Source organism: Tupaia chinensis, unplaced genomic scaffold (assembly GCF_000334495.1).
Source record: "Tupaia chinensis unplaced genomic scaffold, TupChi_1.0 Scaffold144276_1, whole genome shotgun sequence".
Classification (NCBI taxonomy): domain Eukaryota; kingdom Metazoa; phylum Chordata; class Mammalia; order Scandentia; family Tupaiidae; genus Tupaia; species Tupaia belangeri.
The window spans coordinates 1,459,431-1,484,563 of record NW_006204133.1 but is presented as its reverse complement, the minus strand read 5'-3'; the positions used below and the strand labels follow the sequence as shown (position 1 = coordinate 1,484,563).

At 47.6% G+C, this 25,133-nt stretch overlaps 1 protein-coding gene across 1 annotated transcript in view; it reads right to left on the bottom strand.

The window, feature by feature from the left end:
• Positions 1-5,030: 5,030 nt before the first annotated feature.
• CUNH2orf92 (chromosome unknown C2orf92 homolog) overlaps positions 5,031-25,133 on the bottom strand; it is a 45,350-nt gene continuing 25,247 nt past the window's right edge. Inside the window, exons 7-9 of the mRNA XM_006166578.2 lie at positions 10,635-10,730; positions 7,635-7,785; positions 5,031-5,412 (exon numbers count right to left, since the gene is read on the bottom strand). Coding sequence (XP_006166640.1) covers positions 5,289-5,412; positions 7,635-7,785; positions 10,635-10,730 — 371 coding nt within the window. The 3' untranslated portion in view covers positions 5,031-5,288. The remainder of the gene's footprint in view (positions 5,413-7,634; positions 7,786-10,634; positions 10,731-25,133) is intronic.

Sequence of the window (25,133 nt, the reverse complement as noted above, 5' to 3'; positions counted from 1 at the left end):
AAGGGGCAAAGAAATGCCTGGTGGGCTCCCCCGGGGGGGGGGGGGGGTTCTCAGAGGACTGAGTTCTTCTGAAAGCTTCAAGTCACCACGACATGGCCACCTCCTCAGAGAGCCCTCTGGGGCTCCCTATTGTTTTTTTTTAAGTTTGTTCACTTATTTCTTCCATGAGCAAGAGACACTCACAGAGAGATGGGCACCCCCATAGGACCTCACTTCGATCCACCCCCCAGCTTCAGCTAGCCCTGGGCCATGAGTGCGCATACTCTCAGGGGGTGCCTTAAAATGACAGATATGGGGCCAGCAGGTGGTGTGGAGGATAAGGCACTGGATCCCACATGGCCGGCTGCATGGTTCGAGTCCTGGGCCCAGTGATTGACAATCACCCTGGGCACATGTGTGTGCATGCCCGAAGTCCCCAGAGGAGAATGGCAGAGAAGAGGTTGTGGTGTAACTGTTACAGTCTAGTCAGTGAGAAGTAAGAGGGCGTCTAGACACAGCCACATTTACTGGAGTTGATTGAGCCGGCGGCATAACAGGGGCACTCGTGTCTCCCAAAACCCGCAGCCTCGAGTGAAAGGAGAACGGTGCTTGTAAAGGCAAAGATGACGATGCGCTGATTACGAGGACAAAGTGTGGTGGGCTCGGAAGGGTAGGGGTAGATTTTACAGTGTAAAAGCAAGTGGAAGTGTATTACAGAGGCAGAGCAAGTGGGGAAGTAGGTTGATTATTCCCAAGGGCACGTTCTGTCCCTGCCTAAACACAATGGCATCTCAACGCTCGCTCTCCATGGCTCTGGGCAAGGTTCCACAGTTGGGGACTAGAGATTATATCTTTTTTTTTTTCTTTTAAAAAAAATATTTATTTTTGAATTTTAAATTCATTTATTTGCATTCATTCACTGGACATCATTGCAGTATACAAAATGAGATTTTCCACCTGGTATACACTGTGTATTGGCTCAGTCAAGGACATCACCAGATGTGTTATTGTCAAGAAATAATTCTTCGTTTCTTGTTTCTTTCCTTTTCCCCCCTTGATTCCTTCCCTCTCACCCTCTGCCATTTCCACCCTCCTCCTACTCTGTCTCTGATACCTACCGTTCTTTCCACACCTCTTTTTCCCCCCACATTTTATTGATTCACAAAAGATCTTAATTAATCTAAATTTTTTTTGGGGGGAGAGGTTTTTCGCTATAGGGCGCGGGCGCTCACCAGACAGACAGAGAGAGACAGAGAGACAGAAAGCGAGAAATCACCCCCCAGAGGGGATGGTCATGCCACAATCCCTTCTCCTCCATTCTCCTCTCGGGATCTTGGGCATGCACGCACACGCGCCCGGCGTGAGTTTTAAGCCACCGGGTCCGGGACGCGAACCGCGGTCGACTACGTGGTAGTCCAGCGACATAGCCATTACGCTAACTGCTGGTTCCCAATCTAAATATTTTCAGTCATAGAGATTGGATCTTAAGGCAACCAGGAGGAGTGGGGTTTTAAGGACAATAGGAATGTTAATCATGCTTAGGCAAAAAGGAGAAGGCAAGTTTCTAGTTGGGAATCTAACAGTCTGTACTGGAGGTGCTCTTCCAAGATGGAGTCACACTTGCTTCATAACCATACCCCTGGGGGAGGTGAGGGGTGGGGGCGATTTCTCACTTTTCTTCTGTCTCTGTCTCTCTGGTGAGCACAAAACCCAAAGCAAACAAGTAAAACCACAGAGATGTATTCTGTCACATTCTGGAGGCCAGAGTCAGACTTGAGGTGTCAGAAGGTATCTGCAGAGCCGCAGTGCCGCCGGAGGCTCTGGAGAAGACGTGTTCCTTGTCTCTTCCAGCCTCTGGAAGAGCCTTGAGCAGGATAGGCGCCATACCTTGAGCTCTGCCCACCTCCTCACCCTACCTCCCTGAGACCTAGCTGCAGGCTACTGTGACTATGGCCCAGGTGCTCCCTTACCTCGTGGAAGTGGCCCATAGCCAGCACCATCCCAGAGGCGTGCACACCCCTCCCACATCGACAGCACGGGACTGGGGCCCTGAACCCTAACACTGCTGGTTCTGCGCATCGATCAGCTGACCTTTACTGTAACCTTCCAGCAATGCCGCTGCAAACCAGACCCCTGACTTGGCGACAGAGGGCCCGCACTCATTTCCCATTGCTATCCGAATGCTTTGTTCTTCTCGGATGTCGCCTTGTTCAATGACAGTATGGACAGTTCGCCACCCACCGTCAGCGGAACACCCCGTTCTGTGTAAGGAAACGCTTGTCCTCCTCTGCTGGACTCTAGGTGTGTGCGTCGGCATTGGTAGCATTTGGGCACGCGGTGTCCGATGTGGGCTTCCCGGCACACTGGGCTTCCTTGGTGTGTGGCCGACTCGCTCCAGTCTGCCTCTGTCTTCATTGGCCTTCTTCCTGGGCGTCGGTGTCTCTTCTGTCTTAAGAGACACCCATCACGTGGCTTCTGGTACTTTCTGGTAAGCTAGGATTATGTTATTGCACAACCCCTAACTTAACCCTTTTTCCAAAGAAGAGCACCAGTCCAGGGATTCGGACATAGATGTACCTTTCACGGGCCGCCCTTACTCCTAAACCGCTTAGTCTGCATCCGGGCTAACGCTATGTTAACGCCAAGCGAAGACAAGCAGTTGGTAAACCGCAGTCAGTCCATTTCCCTTGTTCACAAAAGTTGAGCACTTGTTCTCTTTTATTAAAAAAAAAAAGAATTATTTATATTTAATTATTTAATTATTTATTTATTTATTTTAATTCTACCAGAGAGGGACAGAGTGAGAGAGAGAAAGAGAGAGGGAAAGTGAGAAAGCAAACCACGAGATCTGGGACTTGAACCTTGGTTGGCCATGTGGGAGTCCAACACCCTTAACTACCATACCACCTGCTGGCCTTTGTTGAGTATTTGTGAACAAAGAAAATGTCAAAGAGAGAGAGAGAAATCCTGGGACAAATTTTTTTTTGAGAGTTTTTTTGTTTTTTTGGTTTTTTTGCTATAGGGCGCGTGTGCTTGCCAGACAGAGACATAGAGACAGAAAGCGAGAAATCACCCCCCCCAGGGGGATGGCCACACTGCAATCCCTTCTCCTCCATTCTCCTCTCGGGTATGCACACACACACACCCAGCACGAGTTTAAGCCACTGAGTCCGAGACTCGAACTGCAGTCGACTACGTGGGAGTTCAGCAACGTAGCCATTACGCCAACTGCTAGCCCCAGGAATAGGTAGTTGATAGTACTGTGGGGGAATTTGAAATTTTCAGCCATAAAAAGGACAAAAATGGATGTCAATGGGCAAAAGCGATGAACTATGCTAGATATTTCTGGTTTGCCCTTCCCAAACTACTCTACTCCACCTGCTCTGTGTCCCAGGAGGCTGAAGAATTAAACCAGTGGACTCCCTTCCTCCCAGCTTCCTGCTGGGTTCGATCAAGAGAAGCCCCTTGTCGGAGATGGAAGGGCAGGAGCAGCAGGAGTTTAGGGTAGGTTTTCCCCTCACCTCTCCTTGTTGGGCTGTTAGGATTTGCCCATGTTCCTCCCCCAAGGTACAGCTTGTCTCTCCTACTTTCTCTGGGCTTTTTTCTTTCTTCCTTCCTTATGTTTTCTTTTTTCTTTCTTTCTTCCTTCTTTCTTCTTTCTCACTCTCTCTTTTTAAAATGTGTTTCTTTCATGAGAAACACAAAGAGAGAGACACCCCCAACAGGAGTCTCTACACCATGGCCCACCCCCAGCTCAGCCAGTCCAGACCACAGGCACGCCTCACACACCCAGCATGGACAGGAAGGCCTCCGGACAGGAACCAGGGACCTATCCGTGGGCTCAGCACTGAATCACTGCAGCTCCACTATTGGGCCTTCTCTGGGTTTTTGTAACTGTTTCCCCCCCCACACACACACACACACAGGTAACAGCTTTTTACACTTGCTAGTTCCAAGGTGCTTTAGCATTCTTCTTCTTCTTATTATTATTATTATTTATTTTAGGTTTTTGTTATATGGCATGTGTACTCACAGGAAAGGAGAGATACAGAGAGAGAAAGTGAGAATTCACCCTCAAGGGGAATGGCCACACCAGAATCCCTTCTCCTGCGATTTGGAGCACACATTCACCCTTGCCTGGTATAATTTTCAAGCTGCTGGGTCTTGAACTCGAACTGCAGTCTGCCATGTGGGAGTCCAGTGCCTTAACCACCACACCACCTGCTGGCTCCTGCTTTAGCATTCTTCATTTGTATTTCTTAACTTTGCTTAGACTTCTTATTTTTTTAGAGAGGGAGATTTTTGCCATAGGGCACGTGCACTGGCCAGAGAGACAGAAAGTGAGAAATCTCCCCCCGGGGGGATGGCCACGTCGCAATCCCTTCTCTTCCATTCTCCTCTCGGGACTTTAGGCATGCATGCGCACATGCCCAGCGTGAGTTTAAGCTGCTGGGTCTGGGATTTGAACAGCGGTTGACTACATGGGAATCCAGCAACATAACCATCACGCCATCTGCTGGTCCCTCTGCTCAGACTTTTAAAACTAACTCCTCTCTTTATACTCTCGATTACCCCATTTCTTTTTCCTGTTACAGTCACCTTGGTCCCTTAAGCCGGGCCTTCTGGTGAGTTCCTGCAATTCTTTATTTTTTTAAAAAGAATTATTTAATTTTATTTATTCATTCATTTATTTTAATTTGACCAGAGAGAGAGACACGCACAGAGAGAGAGAGAGAGAGAGAGAGAGAGAGAGAGAAAGCAAGCCACCAGATCCGGGACTTGAACCCTGTCAGCTATGTGGAAATGTCTAGCACTTTAACTACCACGCCACCTGCTGGTCCCAAGTTCCCACAGTTCTTATCAGTTTCTTTGTATACTACTTCATGTATTCCTACCTCTCATAAGAGCTATTTCCTATGGTCAGGTCCTTGGCCCACCCTTAGACTATGATCTGGTTGGGTCAGAGTTCATGCTAGCTATCTTGGGTTTCCTCTTTGCCTTTCAAATCGCCTACACGGCAGGTGTTCAGTTACTTCCGGTCAATGACTGGCTGAGTGAATCCATGCTTTATTAAAGGAGTAAGTCCAAGTCTCGGGCCTGACTCTGGGTGAGTGCACTGTCTCCTGCACTGATCATTGTGCAGTGTCACCATCAGCAGCCCACGGAAAAGCACTTTTTCTGGGTCCATTCAAGGCTTTGTGCAGAAAACTCCTCACAGCCAGAAGTCCAGGTGTCCCTCCTTGGTGTCTGGATGGAGAATCCTCCCGTCGCAGTGCTAAGTCCTGATGTGGCTGACCCCGTGACCTGGCCTAGATGCAAGACTTGCACAACTGTTTTCCTGCATGTTTTCTGGAATTCTTTCCTTGAGACTTCTGCCACCAAGTCTTCCCATTCATTATAAAAATATTGTACGTCATGTTTGCCGGAGGAAGTCTAAAAGAAAACATAACAAGGAACCTCAGAGCTCAGATAACTATTCAGGAAGTCCTCCCTACTGTTGGGCAGACGGGCTGAGGTTTCTGAGGGGCGAGGACTGTGTTTTTCATTGAGAAGGTTCGTTGTGCTTGAAATCAACTTTGCCCCTGGACAGCACAGAGACTGGGGAACTCCTCTCTCCCCACTTTCTCAGGACTAGCTCAGGGTATCCACAGCTGTGCCTCACCTCTGGGGCCAGCGCCACATCCTGTTCTCTTCTTTGGAAACTCAAGGGGCATGGAGGGAAAATGGCAGGTCTGGCGGATGAGCGCTGGTTGGAGCTGTGAAGTGGGGTCCCTGTGACAAGCTTATTTTCAGGAGCTCTTCATTCCTGGGGGGATGGGGATGCTACATCCAGGGTTCCCCCTTCACTTCAGTGGACCCATTCCTGTCTCAGAGGAGGAAGCTAGACGTGAGGAAGTAGTGATTGGCTTTGATGGGCTACCAGTCCCAGAGGCCTTGGAGGGTAAGGGACACCTTAGAAAAAGCAATGTCGCTCTCGTGGGGACATTTTAATATTGCAACCTCAGAGTCAGAGGGTGGGTGGGGGCGGGATAGATGCTTCATCCTTCATCACACACCTCCATCCCTCTTCTCTGGGGACAAGCTAAGCCCAACACAGCATCGGGCAGAACCTGAGGGCCTGTGGGAGCTGCTCTTCCCTCTGCGATGCAGAGATGCAGAAGCGGCAACACCAATCATTTCCCTGCCATTACAGGGACCAGCAGTTGGTGTAATGGCTATGTCGCTGGACTCCCATGTAGTTGACTGCGGTTGGAGTCCAGGACCCGGTGGCTTAAACTTACGCTGGGCACATGTGCGTGCGTGCCCAAGATCCCGTGAGGAGAATGGAGGAGAAGGGATTGCAGTGTGGCCATACCCCTGGGGGGTGATTTCTCACTTTCTGTCTTTTTGTCTCTCTCTGTCTTTCTGGCTAGCACACGCCCTATAGCAGAAACCTCTTCCTCCCCCAAAAAATGCCATTATGCACACACACAATCTCGGAAGCTATTTGCCTTTGAGAGCCTCACAACTGGCAGCTCTGTGCTTGAGTCCTGCCATCTAGGAGGGTAGCACAGTGTTTAATAGGCAGGCACGGACCAGCCACGTGACCTCCGTGGGGCGGGGCCCCTGCCCTGCCAAGCATTGACCCTCCCTTTGCAGGATCATTGGGAAGTCTGTGGGAGGTTTCGGAAAGTGGCTGTGTAGCAACCCACGGAGCATCTTCCAAAACTCCCAGGAGCAGGGCAGCTGTCCCAGTGAGAGCCACTCTCCGCTCTCCTCCACAGCCCCGTCCCTCTCTCTCGCTCTCTCTTTTTTTCCCCTGTTTTCTTTTTTCATAGAGAGCACATGAGCATATGCATGAGAAACAGAGAGAAAGAGAGGGAAGGCAGGAGAGGGAGAGAAGCACTCCACAGGGTCACACCATGCAGCGACCCCCTTCCCCAGCCCCCCAGCTCCTCGGATCCTGAGCATGTTTTCAGGCCAACCAGGAAATGCTAACCTGAGGTGAGCCCTGTAGCTTCCAGCCTTGCAGGGCACTGCGTGAGCCACAGTGGCTGGGCCCCTCCCTGACCTCTTATAACTGCACTGTCCCTTCTTTCTAGGTCCAAGTTCTTACTTTCCATTATCTTTCAGCCAGACCACAGGCTTCTCTTTCACCAGCCCTCAGGACAGGGATAGGGCTGGCCTGACCTGCGGTGGCCTTCTGAGGCAAGTGTGGCCCAAGCCAAGAATCCCCAGACCTGGTTGTGCATCAGAATCACTCAGGTGGTATCTTAAAACCAATGGTTCAGGGACCAGAAGATGGCGTAATGGTTATGTCACTGGACTCCCATGTTGTTGACCATGGTTCAAGTCCTGGACCCAGCAGCTTACAACTCATGCATAGGTGCCTAAAATCCCAAGAGGAAAATAGAGAAGGGATTGCAGCATGGCCATCTCCCCTGGGAGCGATTTCTTGCTTTCTCTGCCTCTGTCTCTCCAGTGAGCGCACATACCCTGTAGCAAAAATCTCTCCTCAAAAAATAAAGGCCCAGGTCACTGGCACTTTCACAGGGCACACCAGGTGAGGCTGAACCACAGGCAGTGGAATCGGGATCCAGGGGATGCTCTGGGGCAACAGGGGTACCGACTACCGCGAGTTCTTGGAAGGGACGTAGATGCCGAGAGCCACTCACAACGGCTGTCTCCTCCTGACGTATGTGGTCAGCGCGAGCAGCAGCAGCGTGGTGGCCGCGAGGATCCCTGCCACCGAGACCGCGGCGATGATGATGTTCCTGTGCAGGAAGTGCAGCAGTTGCGTGCAGGGCATGCTCCCGCGGTGGGCAGCTGCAGAGACAGGGAGGTGCTGGCACTGTGTGGGACCCCACCGAGCCACCCCCGGCCAGGACCAATACACAAGGGCGATCCGTTAGCTCTGCTAGTGGCAGAAGTGAGAGCCCGGCAGTGTTCTTGGGGCAAGAGCTGGCTTTGTTCAGGCAAATATATTCCTCAGTTGTTTGGGGGTGCCGCTGCTGCCAGGGGTGATGTGGGATGCTGAGGGAGGGGCTGGCAAGCCACAAAGTGACCAGGAAGGTACATGAAGCACAGCTTGTAGGAGGTGAGAAGACAGGGGAGCGCTCAGATGGGGAGAAGGGGGTGGGGAAGTCCTACTGCAAAGTCTTTTGAGGAACAAGGAAAGGGGGCCAGCAGGTGGTGTAGTGGTTAAGTCGCTGGACTCCCACTTGGCTGACTGTGGTTCAAGTCCCAGATCTAGCAGCTTGAAATTCATGCTGGGTGCATGTGCATGTGTGCCCAAAATCCTAAGAAGAGAATGGAGGAGAAGAGACTGTGGTGTGGCCATCCTCCCGATGGGGTTGATTTCTCACTTTCTGTTTCTCTGTCTCTCTGTCGAGCAAGCACATGCAGTCTGTAGCAAAAATCTGTTTAAAAAAAAAAGATCAAGGATGGCCAGCAGGTGGCGTAGTAGTGAAGGGGCTAGACTCCCACACAGCCAATCATGGTTCGAGTCCTGGACCTGGTGGCTTGAAAATCACCCCAGGCACATGTGTATGTGTACCCAAAAATCCCAGGAGGAGACTAGAGGAGAAGGAATTGAGACCTGGTCATGCCCCTGGGGGGTGATTTCTCACTTTCCATCTCACTCTCTTTCCAGTGAGTGCACACGCCCCATAGCAAAATCCTTAAAAACAATGAAGAGAAAGAGAAAGGAATGGCGAAGGCAAATATTTGAAGCAATCAACAGGGCAGTGATCCAACCTGCTTCTCATAGGAAGGTCTGTCAGGGACAACCTCCTCTCCGATGCTCCCTGCCCCCAGCTTCAGGAAACCCCCATGTACACACCTGCCTGCTGTGAGCAGGTCTCGGGGAGAGGGGGGGTCTGTGTCAACATGATGCAAACATGACGGCAGAGATGACCCTAAGCTCCTGCTGCTCTCTAGGGACTTACAGAGTGGGCTTGAGAACACGGGCAATCATAGCAAGATTGAAAGGAAGGAGACCCCTGCTGACATCAGGACTCCGAGAGCTTCAGTCAGGACATCTGCATGTGATTGAAGACCAAAGAGGGGTCCAGGAAGTGGGGCGCAGGGATGTCTGACAGGAGTCGGCTGTTTAGGGCACAGAACTGCCCAGAGGCGGAGATCAGGCAGGGGAGTGCTGGCCAAGGGTCTTGGCAGGTTAGGGAGAAAACTGGGCATGCCCAACTCCCCACCTCCACCTGTGCAATGCCAAAGGCAGCCAATCAAGCAGCTCCAAGGGCACCGTTGGAACAATTCAGCATTGGCTTTCTAAGAGGTAGGTCAGGACAGTGGGTAGCGATGTGGCGGCGACTTACGGGGCCTGGTACCAGCATAGGCCATGCTTCTACTGACTCTGAGCAGGCCTGGGCTTAGGTAATCCAACAAGGCCGAAGCAGCCAGACAGGCACACCTGGGACCCAGCAGCACAGCACCCTCCTGCATGTTAGGAAACCTTGGGACCCGCATTGGCAGGGCCCAGGAGGATGCTGCCCATGCTATGAATGTCCCCAGCTGTGCACATGCAACCTAAAAGTAGCATCTTTTGGGACCAGCAGGTGGTGTGATGGTTACGTTGCTGGACTTTCATGTAGTAGACCATGGTTCAAGTCTTGGACCCGGCAGCTTAAATGCATGCCAGGCATGTGTGCATGTGTGCCCAAAGCCTGAGAGGAGAATGGGGGCCCACGAGTGCCACCCCCCCCCCCCCCGGGAGGTGATTTCTCACTTTCTGTCTCTCTGTCTCTCCAGTGAGTACATGCACCCTATAACAAAAATCTCTCTTTCAAAAAAAAGTGTAGCATCTTTTAATTTTTACGTTAACTTTTAAAGTTTTTTTTTTCTATAGGGTATGTACACTAGCCAGATAGAGAAGAGAAAGAGAGAGAGAGACAGAGAAAAAAATCACCCCTTGGGGGATGGTCACGCGGCAGTCCCTTCTCCTTCATTCTCCTCTCTGGAGTTTGGGCATATACACACATAGACACCTAGAGTGATTTTCAAGCCACTGAGGCCTGGACTTGAAGCTCACAGTCGGCCACATGGGATCCAGCCAATTTAACCTCCACGCCACCTGCTGGCCCAAATAGCATCTTTTAAAAGGGTGGTCAAGGGGCCAACAGGTGGCATGGTGGCTAAGGTGACTGGACTCTCACATGGTCAACCACAGTTTGAGTCCTAGACCTGGTGGCTTGATTTCTCACTTTCTCTCTCTCTTTCTATCTGTCTCTTTCTGGTCAGATTAAAAAAAAATAAAAATAAATAAAATAAAATTTTTTAAAAATAGTGGTCAAATTCCTGGTGTTAATTTTGCTCATAAGTTTAACTGCAGATCATCTGCTTTTTTTGTTTTGTGAAGAATTCTTTATTTTATTTGATTTATTATTATGACTTTTTAAAATTAGCTACTGGGCACACATGCTTACCAGATAGAGACAGAGAAAGAGAGAGAAAGAGAAAGTGAGAGAACGCCACCAGGCTCAGGACTCAAACCATGGTTGGCCAAGTGGGAGTCCAACACCTTCAGCCCCAGATCATCTGCTTTTTAAATGAATGAAAGGTGTGCTGACGTCTATTTAGTTCAAACGTCACAAAAGGCAAAAGACACGTTCTGGAGTCGGTGTGCGCACCTTACTCAGTTCACGCTACGTAGATATTACCTGGGCTACCTGCTTTGTCTTCAGAGGTCACCTGTTCACTCACATCCCTGTTGAACAGAGCGGACTCTTTGGCCACCTCCTCCTCTGAAATGCGATCTACAAAAGACAAAAGATAAAAAGTGTTTGTCTATAAACAACCATTGGCCTGAGATTAGTTCTATTTTTTAAATTAATTCATTAAGGATCTGGCAGGTATCATGGTGACTGAGGCACTGGACACTCCCACATGGCTGACCATGGTTCAAGTCCTGGACCTGGTAGCTTGCTTTCTCACTCTCTCTTTCTCTCTCTTTGATCAAGTTAGAATTCTAATAATAATGATAATAAATAAAATTTTAATAATTTAATTTAAAAATTAAAGTTCTTTTAAAATTAATTAATCAAGTAATTTTTACTTTTTTTTTTTTCCATAGGGCATATGTGCTGGCCAGAGAAAGACAGAGAAAGACACAGGGACAGGGAAAGTGAGAAATCATCACCCTCAGGGGATGGCCATGTCACAGTTCCCTTTCCTCCATTCTCCTCTTGGGATTTTGGATATGCACGCACATGCCCAGCATGGTTTTCAAATCACCAGGTCTAAGACTCAAACCCCGGAGTTGGCCACATGGGATCCAGCAGCTTAACCACCATACCGCCTACTGCCCTGATTTTTAAGATGAAAGTTTATTTTAGAATCAAAGTGGTAAGTTTGGGAGGATCCTAAAGAAGGGTCTATATGTACCAGAGTACATCAGTGGGTTTTTGGTTTGTTTGCTAGAGAGTCTGCTCCCTTGCCAGAGAGAGATCAAGAGATAGAAAGAAAGGGAGAGGAGAAAGCGCCCCAGGTGGGGTATGGTCACACCACAATCCCCTCTCCTCCATTTCTCCCCCCTTTCAGGATTTTGTGTACACATGCACAAGTGCCCAGCGTGTTTCTCACGCTACTGACTGGGTCCCGGACTCAAACTACGCAGCAGGCCCTGTGGGATCTCTGTCTTAACCCCAGGCCATAGAGCTGGCCCTTGTTTCGCTTTTTAACTCTATGTTTATTTCTTCCAGGAGACGAGAGAGAGAGCAAGAAAGAGGAGTATCCCCAACAGAGTCCTGATGCCACGATCCACCCTTTCGTCAGCCAGCCCTGGGTCACGGGCACGCACGTGCCTGGCACACTCAGAGAGGTCTTCTGATACAAACCCAGAACCTCCTGTGCTACTCGGCCTTGCAGAGTGTCACATTTTAGCATCGGGCCATCAACTGCCCTCCCTCCTCACACTGGTGTTTGTTTGCATTTTTTAAAGAATTATTTAATTTAATTTAATTAATTTATTTATTTTAATTTGACCAGAGAGGGACAGAGCAAGAGAGAGAGAGGAGGAAAGTGAGAAAGCAAGCTGTCAGGTTTGGGATTTGAACTGTAGTCAGACATGTGGGAGTCCAGCGCCCTTAACCATGATGCCACCTGCCGGCCTCTGTTTTTACTCCTTTAATCTAACTAATACCTAGGGAACCTACCCAACACTGGGTCTGTGTTCCTGACACTCAAGTGGCGTCAGAATCACTGGGAGAACTGTTAAAACACAGGTTTCTGGGCTTCACCCCAGAAACTCGGTAGGTCTAGGCTGGGCCTGAGGGTGCACACGCCTCACAGATCCTGAAAGATGTGGCTGCTGGCCCAGGGCCCACACGTGGAGGACTCCAGAGAGAACCTTCCAGCTAGTTGCAGAGCCTATCTGAGCTCCAGTCTCCATTTCCACTTGTATAAAATAGAGATAGTAAGACCTACCTCTCACATGGAGTAATGATCATGAGTATATATTTTTTAAATGAATTCATTATTATTTTAAGTTTGCTGTAGGGGACATGTACTCACCAGAGAGAGATAGAAAGAGAGAGGGAAGTGGAAAAATAAGCCACCAGGTCAGGGACTAAAACCATGGTCAGTCATGTGGGAGTCCGGTGCCCTAACCACCACACCACCATGAACATAGTTTTTAGTCCACAATGTATGATGAGAAATATGTCTTAAGTTGCAAGAACAAGACAGGAAAATGAATCACACTGAAATATATATATATATATATATTATCTTAAGAGGTTTTTGCCTTAGAGCGCATGTGCTTACCAGAGAGACAAAGAGACAGAAACAGTGAGAGGGAAAGTGAGAAATCAGCTCCCCCGGGGGGATGGCCTCACCACAATCTCTTCTTCTCTATTCTTCTCCTGGGATCTTGGACATGCACACACATGTGCCCAGAGTGATTTTCAAGCTACCGAGTCTGAGACTCAAATCATGATCACCCATATGGGAGTTCAGCCCCTTAACCACTATGCCACCTGCTGGCTCCTGAATTATTTATTGGTAGAGGTACTACACAATGACTCAGTAGAAAGAAGACAGCGTTGAAAATGAGAAATACTTGCATCCTCACTCTGCCATTGGGCGTATGGCTCATTTGCATTATGAGACCTGTCAAAGTGCCTGAATGACTTTAGCTCAGAGAAAATGGAGAGGTCAGGAGAGATGTGTTGGCCAGAAACAAAAATGGCCCCGGGAAGAGGCTGAGAAATTTTCTGAGAAGTTCCAGAGAGCAAGTGAGAGTCAATAGGCAAGCACTAGAGAAAAACCTGTTCTAACTGTTTAGACACTAGAAAATAGAGCTATCCAAAAGGGAATGGGGAAGGATGAGAAGTAGTAGAATCTCATGCTCCCAGAAGACTAAAGCCAAGCCAGAATCCAAAGCCAAGCCCTATGTGGAAACCTCTGAGAGCTGGAGGAGAAACTCTGGGTGAGTTTGACAAATCTTCCTTGGCCTAGTTCACAAACAGATGGGGAGAATTATCACAATGTGATTAAGACCATCATGAAGTTCTAATTATTCCTGGAAAAAGAGAGGAATTTGTTCCTTATTTCAACTTGCCTAAGAAAAGAGAGAAAATGCTCAATTTAATATGACTCATAATTTTTGACTTAGGAAATGCCAACTTGTCAAGTCAGAGTCAAGAGATTAACAATCACAAACAGAAAACTCTGGATTATATGGAATGATTTATGAAAGGGTTATGCTTGTGTTGCTCTTTCACAGAGCTGTAAAAAGTTAGACTTGACATTTGAACACAATTTTTTCTTTCTCTCTGTACCACTACAAAACAAAACATGTAAATAAATAAATAAAAACAACAAAATGCCCCTAAACAACAACAAACAATTAAATGCTCTTGTCTACACTTATCTTGGACATGAATTTTCACATACCTAATGTTCCTCAGAGAGTTTGAAGGACTTTTTTTTTGCAGAGGTTTTTGCTATAGGGAGCATGCGCTCGCCAGACAGACAGAGAGAGTGACAGAAAGTGAGAAATTACCCCCCAGGGGGGATGGTCACGCCACAATCCCTTCTCCTCCATTCTCCTCTCGGGATCTTGGGCACATATGCACACGCGCCCGGCGTGAGTTTAAGCCACCGGGTCCGGGACTCAAACCGTGGTTGACTACATGGGAGTCCGATGACATAGCCATTACGCTAACTGCTGGTCCCACAATTATCAAGTTTTGATTCCCAACTTCTTTTCAACTTTTGAAAACCATCAGCTATGAGAAAAACAACAGCCCACGGCAAGAGTAAGCCTGGTAAGCAAATCTCCCTGTCCTTCCACGCTGCAGACTCAGTCCAAGTCACCAAGCAAGCTCATCCTAGCCTCATCAAATTCTTCTTAAATGAGCCCAGAACCAGAATATTTCAGTTTTGTGCCCAAGACCGAGTGGACATCTTACATCATCATCATTTCCTTGTGTTCTGTTTTTGTAGTCTCAGGAGACAATTTCATTGAAATGAGCCATGGGGCTGGCCCCATGGCCTGGTGGTTAAGGAAGCCAGATCGTATATGGTTGACTGTGGCTCAGCTCCTGACCCCAACAGTTGAAAAACTTAAAAAAGCACACAGGGCACATCTACGGGCCCCCAAATCCAAACAGAATTGAGGAATAAGGGACTGCAGCAGGGCGTTTCCCTCCTTTTGTGCTCTCTGGCAAGTGCACATACCCTCTGGCAATAAAAAAGAAAGAAAGAAAAAGGAAAGGAAGCTTTGATTAGATGCAAATAGCATCTTACTGCTGGGTGTCCCAGATCTGAGACTACATCATTAATTGCTCGAATTTCTGCCCACAGACCTGCAGTACACCTTTTTACAGGATACTTCACTTTTCAAAAGGGTAATTTCCATATCCTTTTTCCTATCTAACACCCAACTTTTCTTTTAGGCTTTTGTCATAGGGTGTGTGCGTTTGTCAGAGAGAGACAGAGACAGAGACAGAGAGGGAAAGTGAGAAATCATCTCCCAGAGGGGATTACCGTGCCAAAATCCCTTCTCTTCCATTCTTGGGATTTTGGTCACGCATGCACACACACCTCATGGGATTTTTTTTTTTTTTTTTTTTTTTAGATTTTTGCTATGGGGCACCTGTGCTTCCCAGAGAGAGAAACAGAAAGTGAGCTATCACCCCTCAGTGGGGATGGCCATACCACAATCCCTTTTCCTCCATTCTCCTCTTGGGATTTTGGGGATGCACACATATGTGCCCAGCATGGATTTTAAGTTGCTGAACCCAGGACTCAAACCACGGTCAGCTATGTGGGAGTCCAGTAATGTAACCATTATGCCATCTGCGGATCCCTCGGGTGATTTTTTTTAAGTTACCTAGTTGGAGACTCGAACCGTGATCAGATATGTGGGAGTCCAACACCTTAACCACCTCGCCACATGCTGACCTCAATCTAGCCTTTTTTCTTTTTATTACCATTTTTTAAAAGTTTATCCATCCATTTATTTCCATTAATAAGAGAGACAAAGAGAGACAGAGACAGATAAAGACAGCACCCCCAACAGGGTCCTGACACCACAATACCCACACCCCAGCCTCAACTAATCCCAAGTCATTAGCATGTTTGTGCCTGGTATACTCAGAGAGGTCTCAGGATTTGAACCTAGAAGTGTACCATGTGGATAAGCCTCACAGAGTGTGGCATTCCACCACTGCACTACCATCTGATCCCACTTTGGTTTCTCTGCGGGGGTGGGGTGTAACTGCTGCCAAGGAGGAGGTGTAGACTGTGTGGTCTGGGACCTCCTGGTCCCTGCAGAGTAGCCTCAGGGCATCTCCAAGCTTCTGAACATGGCCCTGATCAGCCCCTTTTCTAGGGAGATGCGACCTTCACCACTGTCACAGGGTATTCTCAGTTCTCTTCTTTCTTCACACTCCCTGCTCAGAAAAATTAACCTCATCAAGCAGATCTCCTTCTCTTTTGGTCTCCCAAAGCTCCATGAGATATGATCTTAGCACCTTTTAAATACCTTCAATTTTAGCATATTTCTATCTAATAATTTTTTTAGAGAGAGATTTTTTTGGCTATGGGATGCATGCATTCACTAGAGAGACAAGGAGAGACAGAGAGACAGGAGGCAAGAAATCGCATACACGCACACACACACCCCAGGGAGGATGGCCATACTGCAATCCTCTCTCCTCCATTCTCCTTTCGGGATTTTGGGCATGCACACACACGTGCCAGACATGTTTTAAGCCACCAGGTCCGGGACTCAAACTGCGGTCAGCCATGCAAGAGTCCAAGAGCGTAACCATTATGCCATCTGCTGGTCCCTCTACCTAATAACTATTAATTGCACCAACTCTTCTACTAGCTGTGCAGTCTTAGAGGACAAGAAGCTCTCTAGCTTTGGGCACAGTGCCATTGACTGAATAGAAGAAATCTAAGTCTTGAGTAAGAGAACGAATCTTGAAGGATTTTTTAAAATTATTTCACTTAACTTTTTTTATTTATTTTAATTTGACCAGAGAGGGACAAAGTGTGTGTGTGTGTGAGAGAGAGAGAGGAAAAATGAGAAAGCAAGCCTCCAGGTCAGAAACTTGAACCCTGGTTGGCCATGTGGGAGTCCAGTGCCCTTAACCACCACGCCACCTGCTGGCTCTAATCTTGAATGATCTTAACTGCAGCCTCATGAGAAACTCTGAGCCACAGCTACCCAGCCACACCTATCTTGTTGGCTAAGACTACAGTCATCTGAAGGCTGATCAGCTCTGGAAGGTCTGTTTCCAGGATGGCCCACTCACTTGGCAGTTGGCAGGTCTCACCCCTTGCTGGCTATAGGCAGGAGGGCTCCATTCCTCAGTATAAGCACTTTTCCTTAGGACCACTTGAGTGTCCTCACCACATGGCAGCTGGCATTCATCTGAGTGGATGATCCAAGAGATAGCAAGACAGAACCTGCAGCATCTCCTATGACCTAATCCGAGTAGCACGCCATTATGTCTGCTATGTTCTATTCATTAAGGTCAAGCTCAAAAGTCCAGACCGCCCTCACAGGGAGCTCTACCTCTGAAAGGGAGAGGCAGGAAAAAATCTGTGGACTTTTCTTTGTAAGAGATTTTTGCTATAGGGAACATGCACTTGTCAGAGACACAGAGTGAGACAGAAAGACAGAAAGTGAGAAATCACCCACTGGGGGGATGGCCACGCCACAATTTCTTTTCCTCCATTTTCCTCTCGAGATCTTGGGCATGCATGCCTATGTGCCCAGTGTGAGTTTAAGCTGCCAGGTCTGAGGCTTGAACTGCAGTTGACTACATGGAAGTCCAGCGAAGTAACCATTACACCATCTGCTGGTCTCGTGTGGACATATTTTTAAACCACAGTAGAAATAAATTCCAAGGAACATAGTTGAGCAAAGAAAACATTGGCTTGTGTCTATAGGAACATAAGAATTTTAATCTGCTGTCTCTGACTTTCTGCAAAAATTGGGGGTGCAGAGAAGTCATGACTGCTCTGAAGCATTTAGTCTCCAGGAAGCTTGGCCTTAGATATGTAACCTGTATCATTAAGCAGAGACTCTTGAATGGGTTTTGAGGTATTTGGTGAGTCATAGGGGATGGTAGGTATCTGTCCATTTTTGACTGACAAAAATGATAAGTTCAGGGAACCAGCAGTTAGCGTAATGGCTATGTCGCTGGACTCCCACGTAGTCGACCGTGGTTCGCTTCCCCGACCCGGTGGCTTAAAACTCACGCCGGGCGCGTGTGCGTGCATGCCCAAGATCCCGAGAGGAGAATGGAGGAGAAGGGATTGCGGCGTGACCATCCCCCCTGGGGGGTGATTTCTCGCTTTCTGTCTCTATGTTTCTCTCTGTCTGTCTGGCGAGCGCACGTGCCCTATAGCAAAAACCTGTCCAAAAAAAAAGAGATAAGTTCAAATGATTTGACCTCATGTTATAGTCTCAAGTAAAGTGTTCTAATTCACATATTTCTTCTCAGTTTGAGGTTCCTAGAAGCCTGACATCACTGACGGTCAAGACAAAGGCACTGATCAATTCATAATGTGCTCCTTCACACGAGGAACACAGTATGCAAATGACTTCAAACCAGCTTAGGTTGGTCACTGCACACCTCGGGGTCTGGGAGAGGAAAGTAAGCCCGATTTGTACACAGGAAGTACTCAAGTATGGAATAAAGCCCCCATGAGAGAGAAAACTATCAACAAAGCCGATTACAGAAGGACAGGTGATGGCACGATGGTAACACAACGGGGGCCCACACGGGAAAGGTCCTGGGTTCATGTCCTGGGAGCTCCCTGAGCACACGAGGCTCATGCAGCTACCCAGGATCCAGGCTGGCTGAGAATGGGGGTAGATTGTGGTATGAGAGCCCTGTAGGGGGCGCCAGTCTCTCTCTTCCTCTCCCTCAAAATAAATAAATAAACAGGAACCAGCAGATGTTGAAATGGTTACGCGCTGGACTCCCACAAGGTTGACCACAGTTCAAGTCCCAAATGCAGCGCCTTACAGCTCATGCTGGGCGTGCGTGTGTGTGTGTGTGTGTGTGCGTGTGCCCAGAATCCTGAGAGGAGAATGGAGGAGAAGGGATTGCGGTGCGGTCATCCCCCGGGAGTGATTTCTCACTTTCTGTCTCTCTGTCTCTCTCTTTCTTTTTGGTGAGTGTGCACACCCTATAGCAAAAATCTCTCTAAAGTAAATAAATAAACTTTTTAAAAAAGCTGATTACTGAAGGGAAGTTTTAGAGGGTGATGTCTTTGGTACTGTAAAAAAGTTCTAGAAAACCCTATCAACATGGCAATCTGGGACCTGCCACAAAGGTCTGAGAAGGGATGTCATGCTTGTTTCAGGGGACCTGAGCTCAGAGAAGGACTTGGTCCCCTCCACTGTTACAAGGGAGCAGAGCGTACTCTAGTTAGCTTCCGGGATAAAATGGTTTCATGCAGTGAATCCTTGAGGGGACCCCCCGCCCCCATTGCTCTCCAGCGGTGATGACCAGAGCATATCATCAGTGCAGGTGGGTCCACACAGCAGCAGGCAGAGCAGCTGGGAGCAGAGCTTCCCACCCTGGGGACACCAGGCTAGGGGTCTAGTCAGAAAATCTAAGGGGGGATTAGCACCTGCGGATCACTGCTCTCTGTAACACCTGTGACACTTTCTGCCTCTGTGTTCTTCCAGGTGCCCTCAAAATGAATGAGAACTGTGCTAGCAAAACTGGTGTTTCTTGCAGGCTTCCTGGGTTCAAAACCAGCGCTATCCCCTACTGGCTGCTTGACCCAGGGAAAGTGACCTAACCTCAGCTCCTTATGTGATATGGAGGGATGACAGTAATGGTACTGGGGCCAGCAGGTGGCGTGGTGGTTAAGGCACTGGACTCCCACATGGCCGTCCACGGTTCGAGTCCCAGACTTGGTGGCTTGCTGTCTCGCTTTCCTTTTCTCTGTGTGTGTGTTTCTCTCTGATGAGTACATGTACCCTGCAGCAAATTTTGAAATAATAATTGATTAATTAAATAAGTTTGAAAAAATAATAATGAGACCTACATAGGATGGCTGCGGGAATAAAATGAGATCATATTGTTGAAGATCCTCACATCTGGCACACAATGAGAACCCACTGGGTTAATTTTACAGTCACAATAGTGATTACTTACAGAGAAGCGAACACGGTTATTCACTGAGCAAAAATCATTAAGCACCTACTAGCACTGAGGGTCCCACCAGTCAGGGCAGCACGGACAGCTGAAGCAGGGGACAGCTGGGCTTGGGCCCCAGAGCCCCGAGCCATGACTGGACTCACCAAATCCCACTACGACCAAGGGGAATTTATTCCAGGGCTGTGCATCCAATTTAGCATTAGGAATTCATTAATATCATAGATGGTATTAATGGAAAAGATTACATGATTAGTCTTGTAGATGCTGAAAAAACCTTTGACAAAATGTAATACCCATTCCCAATTTTTTAAAAAATATTTAATTTTACTTATTATTACTATTTTTTAATTTGCTGTAGGACACATGTGCTCACCAGAGAGAGCGAAAGAGAAAGTAAGAAAGCAAGCTTCCTGGTTCAGGACTTGAACTGCAGTCAGTCATGAGGGAGTCCGGCACCTTAACCACCATGCCACCTGCTGGCCCCTCTGTTCCTGATTTTTAAAACACTCAAGAAAATAGGCCCAACCTCAGTGGTGCTGTCAGCAGCATTCTCATCTGCAGTGCTGGAAGTCACATGGTCATCTGTGGGTTTGGATCCTGAGTCGATCAGAAAACTCACTGAGTGCACACACCCAAGATCCTGACTAGCTGGAGGGCCAGGGGAAGGGGATGGTGGCATGGCAAGATCCTGTCCCGGGTGGCCCCCTGCTTTCTCTATGCCCCCCACTCCCGTCATGTACAAGCTCTCTCTCATGAAAAGGAAAAAATAAATCCTCAAGGGACCAGCAGTTAGCGTAATGGCTATGTCGCTGGACTCCTACGTAGTCGACCGTGGTTCGCGTCCCAGACCTGGTGGCTTAAACTCACGCTGGGCGCGTGTGCATGCATGCCCAACATCCCGAGAGGAGAATGGAGGAGAAGGGATTGTGGTGTGACCATCCCCCCTGGGGGGTGATTTCTCACTTTCTGTCTCTCTGTCTCTCTCTGTCTGGTGAGTGCATGCGCCCTATAGCAAAAACCTCTTCAAAAAAAAAAAATCCTCAAGCAAATAGAAATTGGGAGATACGTTCTCAGTATGACTATATGTATATATATGTATAAATGCAATATAGATAAAATAGATAACTCTTTTTCAATTAGTCCCCTAAGCACTATGCACTTCTTTTATATTTTTAAAAGAATGATCTTATTTAACTTTTTATTTGATTTTATTTTTATTGTTTTAATTTGACCAGAGAGGGACAGAGAGAGAGAGAGAGGGACAGAGAGAGGAAAAATGAGAAAGCAAGCTGCCAGGTCTGGAATTCTAACCGCAGTCGGCCATGTTGGAGTCCAATACCCATAACCATCATGCCACATGTCAGCCCCAACACTATGTACTTCGAGAAACACTAGACATTTTCTCTAAGAGAGGAACAAGGTAGGATGCCCAGGACACCTCCATTAGTGCTCAGGACTGGCCTAGAGATATTAGCAATGCAATTAAACATAACACATCCTTTAGAGGCATTATAACTGGAAAAGGAGCAGCCAGTGACGCGGTAGTTAGGGTGACTGGTTCCCCTACCTGACTGTGTGGTTCGAGTCTGGACCTGGTGGCTCAGAAACATGCCAGGTGCGTGTGAGCACATGCCCCAAAGCCTGAGAGGAGAATGGAGGGGAAGGGATTGCAGCGTGGCCATTCCCCCCAGAGGGTACTTTCTCACTTTCTTTCTCCCCGTTCTCTGTCTCTCTCCAGTAAGCACACATGCCCTGCAGTAAATTAAACAATCATCATCATAACTGGTAAAGAAGTCAAGCTATTTCTACTCTGAACGATGTAACAGGAGAGAGTTGAGTGAGGTGGTAGGATATGAAGTTAACACACAGAACTCAATTGCCTTCCTGTACCAAAATGCTAACTAGGTAGAGTATATAATAATATGGAAAACTCATTACAATTCCAACAGAAAATGCAATTACTTAGGAATAAACTTCACAAGCTATAAGAGACTTCAAAAGGTTCGTGGAAAATGGAGTTAGTTTTTTAATTTAAAAAAAATTAAATTCATGCATAGTGTTTTCATGTTACACATTTTTCGTAAAATCTCGTAGGTGCAAAATATCTACATGAGGAAAACATTAACACACACTGGGAGAGCCGAAAGTACTTTCTAGCATAGGATGACTCAACATCAGTTTTCTTTTTCTTTTTTTCTTTCCGGTTTGCTGTAGGGCACTTGTGCTCGACAGAGAGAGACAGAGAGAGAGAGGGAAAGTGAGAGATCACCGTCCCCCTTCCCCCAGGGAGGATGGAAATGTTGTAATCCTTTCTCCTCTATTCTTCCCGTGGGATTTTTGTCAAATACATGCACCTGGCATGTTTTCCTTTTTCTTTTATTTTTTAAAGAATTATTTTATTTGACTTTATTTATTTATTTTAATTTAACCAGAGAGGGACAGAATGATAGAGGGAAAGTGAGAAAGCAAGCCACCTGGTGCAGAACTCAAACTGTGGTCGGCCATGCGGGAGTCCAGTGCCCTTAACCACCATGTCACTTGCCGGCCCCGTGCCTGGCATATTTTTCAAGCCTCCAGTTCCAGTACTCGAACCATGGAGTCAACCATGTGGGAGTTCAGCACCTTAAGTACCATGCCACTTGTTTGCTTTGTATTGTATTAAATGCAAATTGGGAAAACTAATGTTGTGCCAGCCGGTGGCATGGTGGTTAAGGTGGCTGAATCCCACACGGCTGATCCCATGGTTTGAATACCAGAACTGGAGGCTTAAAACATGCCAGGAGCATGTGTGACAACAATCCCAAGAGGAGGATGAAGGAGAAGGGATTGTGGCATGGCCATCTCCCTGGGGGGTGAGTTCTCACTCTCTCTGTCTCTCTCCAGAGAGCGCATGTGCCCTATGGCAAAATAATAATAATAATGTAATATCAATAAAAATGCTAATAGGCTTTAATGAAATCAGACAAGTTCCTATGGAGAAACAAACGTGCAAAAACAGCAAGGAAAACACTGAAAAACAAAACCACGAAGGAATACTAGTCTTACAAAGTATTAAAACAAATCGTTACAGGACCAGCAGTTGGTGTAATGGCTATGTCGCTAGATTCCACGTAGTCGACCATGGTTTGAGTCCTGGACCCGGTGGCTTAAACTCATGCTGGGCACATGTGTGTGCGTGCCCAAGATCCCGAGAAAAGAATGGAGGAGAAGGGATTGCAGCGTGGCCATCCCCCCTGGGGGTGATTTCTCGCTTTCTGTCTCTCTGTCTCTGTCTCTTTCTGGCAAGTGCATGCGCCCTATAGCAAAAACTTCTCAAAAACAAACAAAACAAAACAAAAAACCAGTCACTGATTAAAGCAACGTGTCACTATTGCGTACCAAGACAAATAAACCAGTGGGTTAGAATAGAAAGCCCAGGAGTAGACCTAGTATTCATAGGAATTTAGTATATGACAGAGGCTGCATTGCAGATTACTGGAGCAAAGACGGGCTTGTTAATACACCGTGTTGGAGCCCAGGGAGGTGGCATAGTGGTTAAGGTGGCTGGATCCCACATGGCCAACTGTGTGGTTTGAGTCCTGAATCAGATAGCTTGGAAAACATGCCGAGTGTCTGGTGTGTGTGTGTGTGTGTGTGTGTGCGTGTGTGTGTGTGTGTAATAGTGCCCAAAATTCCAAGAGGACAATGGAGAGGGATTGAGGTGTGGTTATCCTCACTTTCTCTCTCCCTCTCTCGCTCACGCATGCACCCGAAAGCAAATTTGAATATATAAGTAAAGAGTGTTAAGAGAACTGGGTAGGTTTTCACAAAACAACTGCATGACATGGCCTGTATGGATCGGACCATCCTGGCTCACCTGCAGTCCCCATCCCCCATCCCCGGTGAAGGCCCAGGTAAAAAGAGATGCCCAGTGATATTTTATTTATGATTACCATGCAATTTCCAGAAGGAAGCATACGGGACAAACTCAGGAACATCAGCAGTATTCATTTTAAAGACAATTTTATAGGGCCCAGCAGGTAAGCATGCATGTTAAGGTGTTGGACTCCCACATGGCTGACCATGGTTAGAGTCAGACGCAGCAGCCTGAAAATCATGCTGGGTACATGTGTGCATGTGCCCAAAATCCCATGAGGAGAAGGGAGGAGAAGTGTGATTTCTCACTTTCCCTCTCTGTATCTCTCTGTTTCTCTCCTCTCTGGCAAGCACAAACACCCTGTAACAAAAAAAAAGAAGTGGGGGGAGGGAATTCTATGATAAATTAATCTCTGAAAATGATCTAAGTCAATGTTCCCAGAGACAAGGACCTGGTCCCTGGCTGACTGCAGAAAGTCACTCATGAAATACGTAAGGACGTGCAGGTTTCTGGGCTTCACTTTTAGAGATTCCTGGTGAGCTCCAGGAATAAGGATTTCTAAATATGCCAGAGGGTGCATGCATTCGCCAGAGACAGAAAGGGAGAAAGCACCCTCGATGGGGCATGGTCATGCCGCAATCCCTTGTCTTCCTCTCTTCACCCTATCTGGTTTCTGGGTGTGTACACCCAGTGTGTTTTGTTTGTTTGTTTGGTTTTTGGAGAGGTTTTTGCTATAGGGTGTGTGTGCTCACCAGAAAGACAGAGAGAGACAGAGAGACCAAAAGTGAAAAATCACCCCCCAGGGGGGATGGCCACGCTGCAATCCCTTCTCCTCCATTCTCCTCTCAGGATCTTGGGCACACACACATACGCACCCAGCATGAGTTTAAGCCACCAGGTCCAGGACTTGAACTGCGGTCAACTACATGGGAGTCCAGCGACATAGCCATTATGCTAACTGCTGGTCCCTACACAGTGTGTTTTTTAAGCATCTAGGCCAGGATTCAAGCTGCATGGTTGACCATATGGTATCTGGCTCCTTTAACCACTAGTCTGCGGGGTTGGTCCCAGAAATAAGGATTTGTAAAAATCAATTTATTTAATTTTATTTATTGATATTATTTTTTAATTTGACCAGAGAGATACAGAGAGAGAGCGCGCAAGACAGAGAAAGCAAGCCACAAGGTCCAGGACCCAAACCGCAGTTGGCCATATGGGAATCCAACTCCCCATGCCATCTGCCGGTCCTGAAATAAGAATTTTTAATAAGTTTTCCCTACCATCTACCCATAGCTGGTGCGCAGTGGGGAGTGAGAACCACTGACCCAGTCCATGGGCACCAGGAGAGACCACATGTTTGCCAGCTCGGGCAATGACATACATGGCCTCGCTTTTCATTCCAAATCTCAGTGTTCAAGGGGGGACAAAATACTTGAAGGGGTTTTATTGTAGTTGTTCAACCTGTCCTCAGAGAGGATCTGCCTCCACTATAATCAGATGGGAAGGACAAGCCTTTGCTTACTCGCTGGAAGAAACACCTTCCCACGTTCCTCATGAAGATGGAGAGAATTTATCTGGGTAGTACCTCAGAAATGTGCTCAGCCCCTCACTAACCCCCCACCCAGGGCGAGAGAGAGACAAGGCGGTGAGTGTGGGAGGAGTCA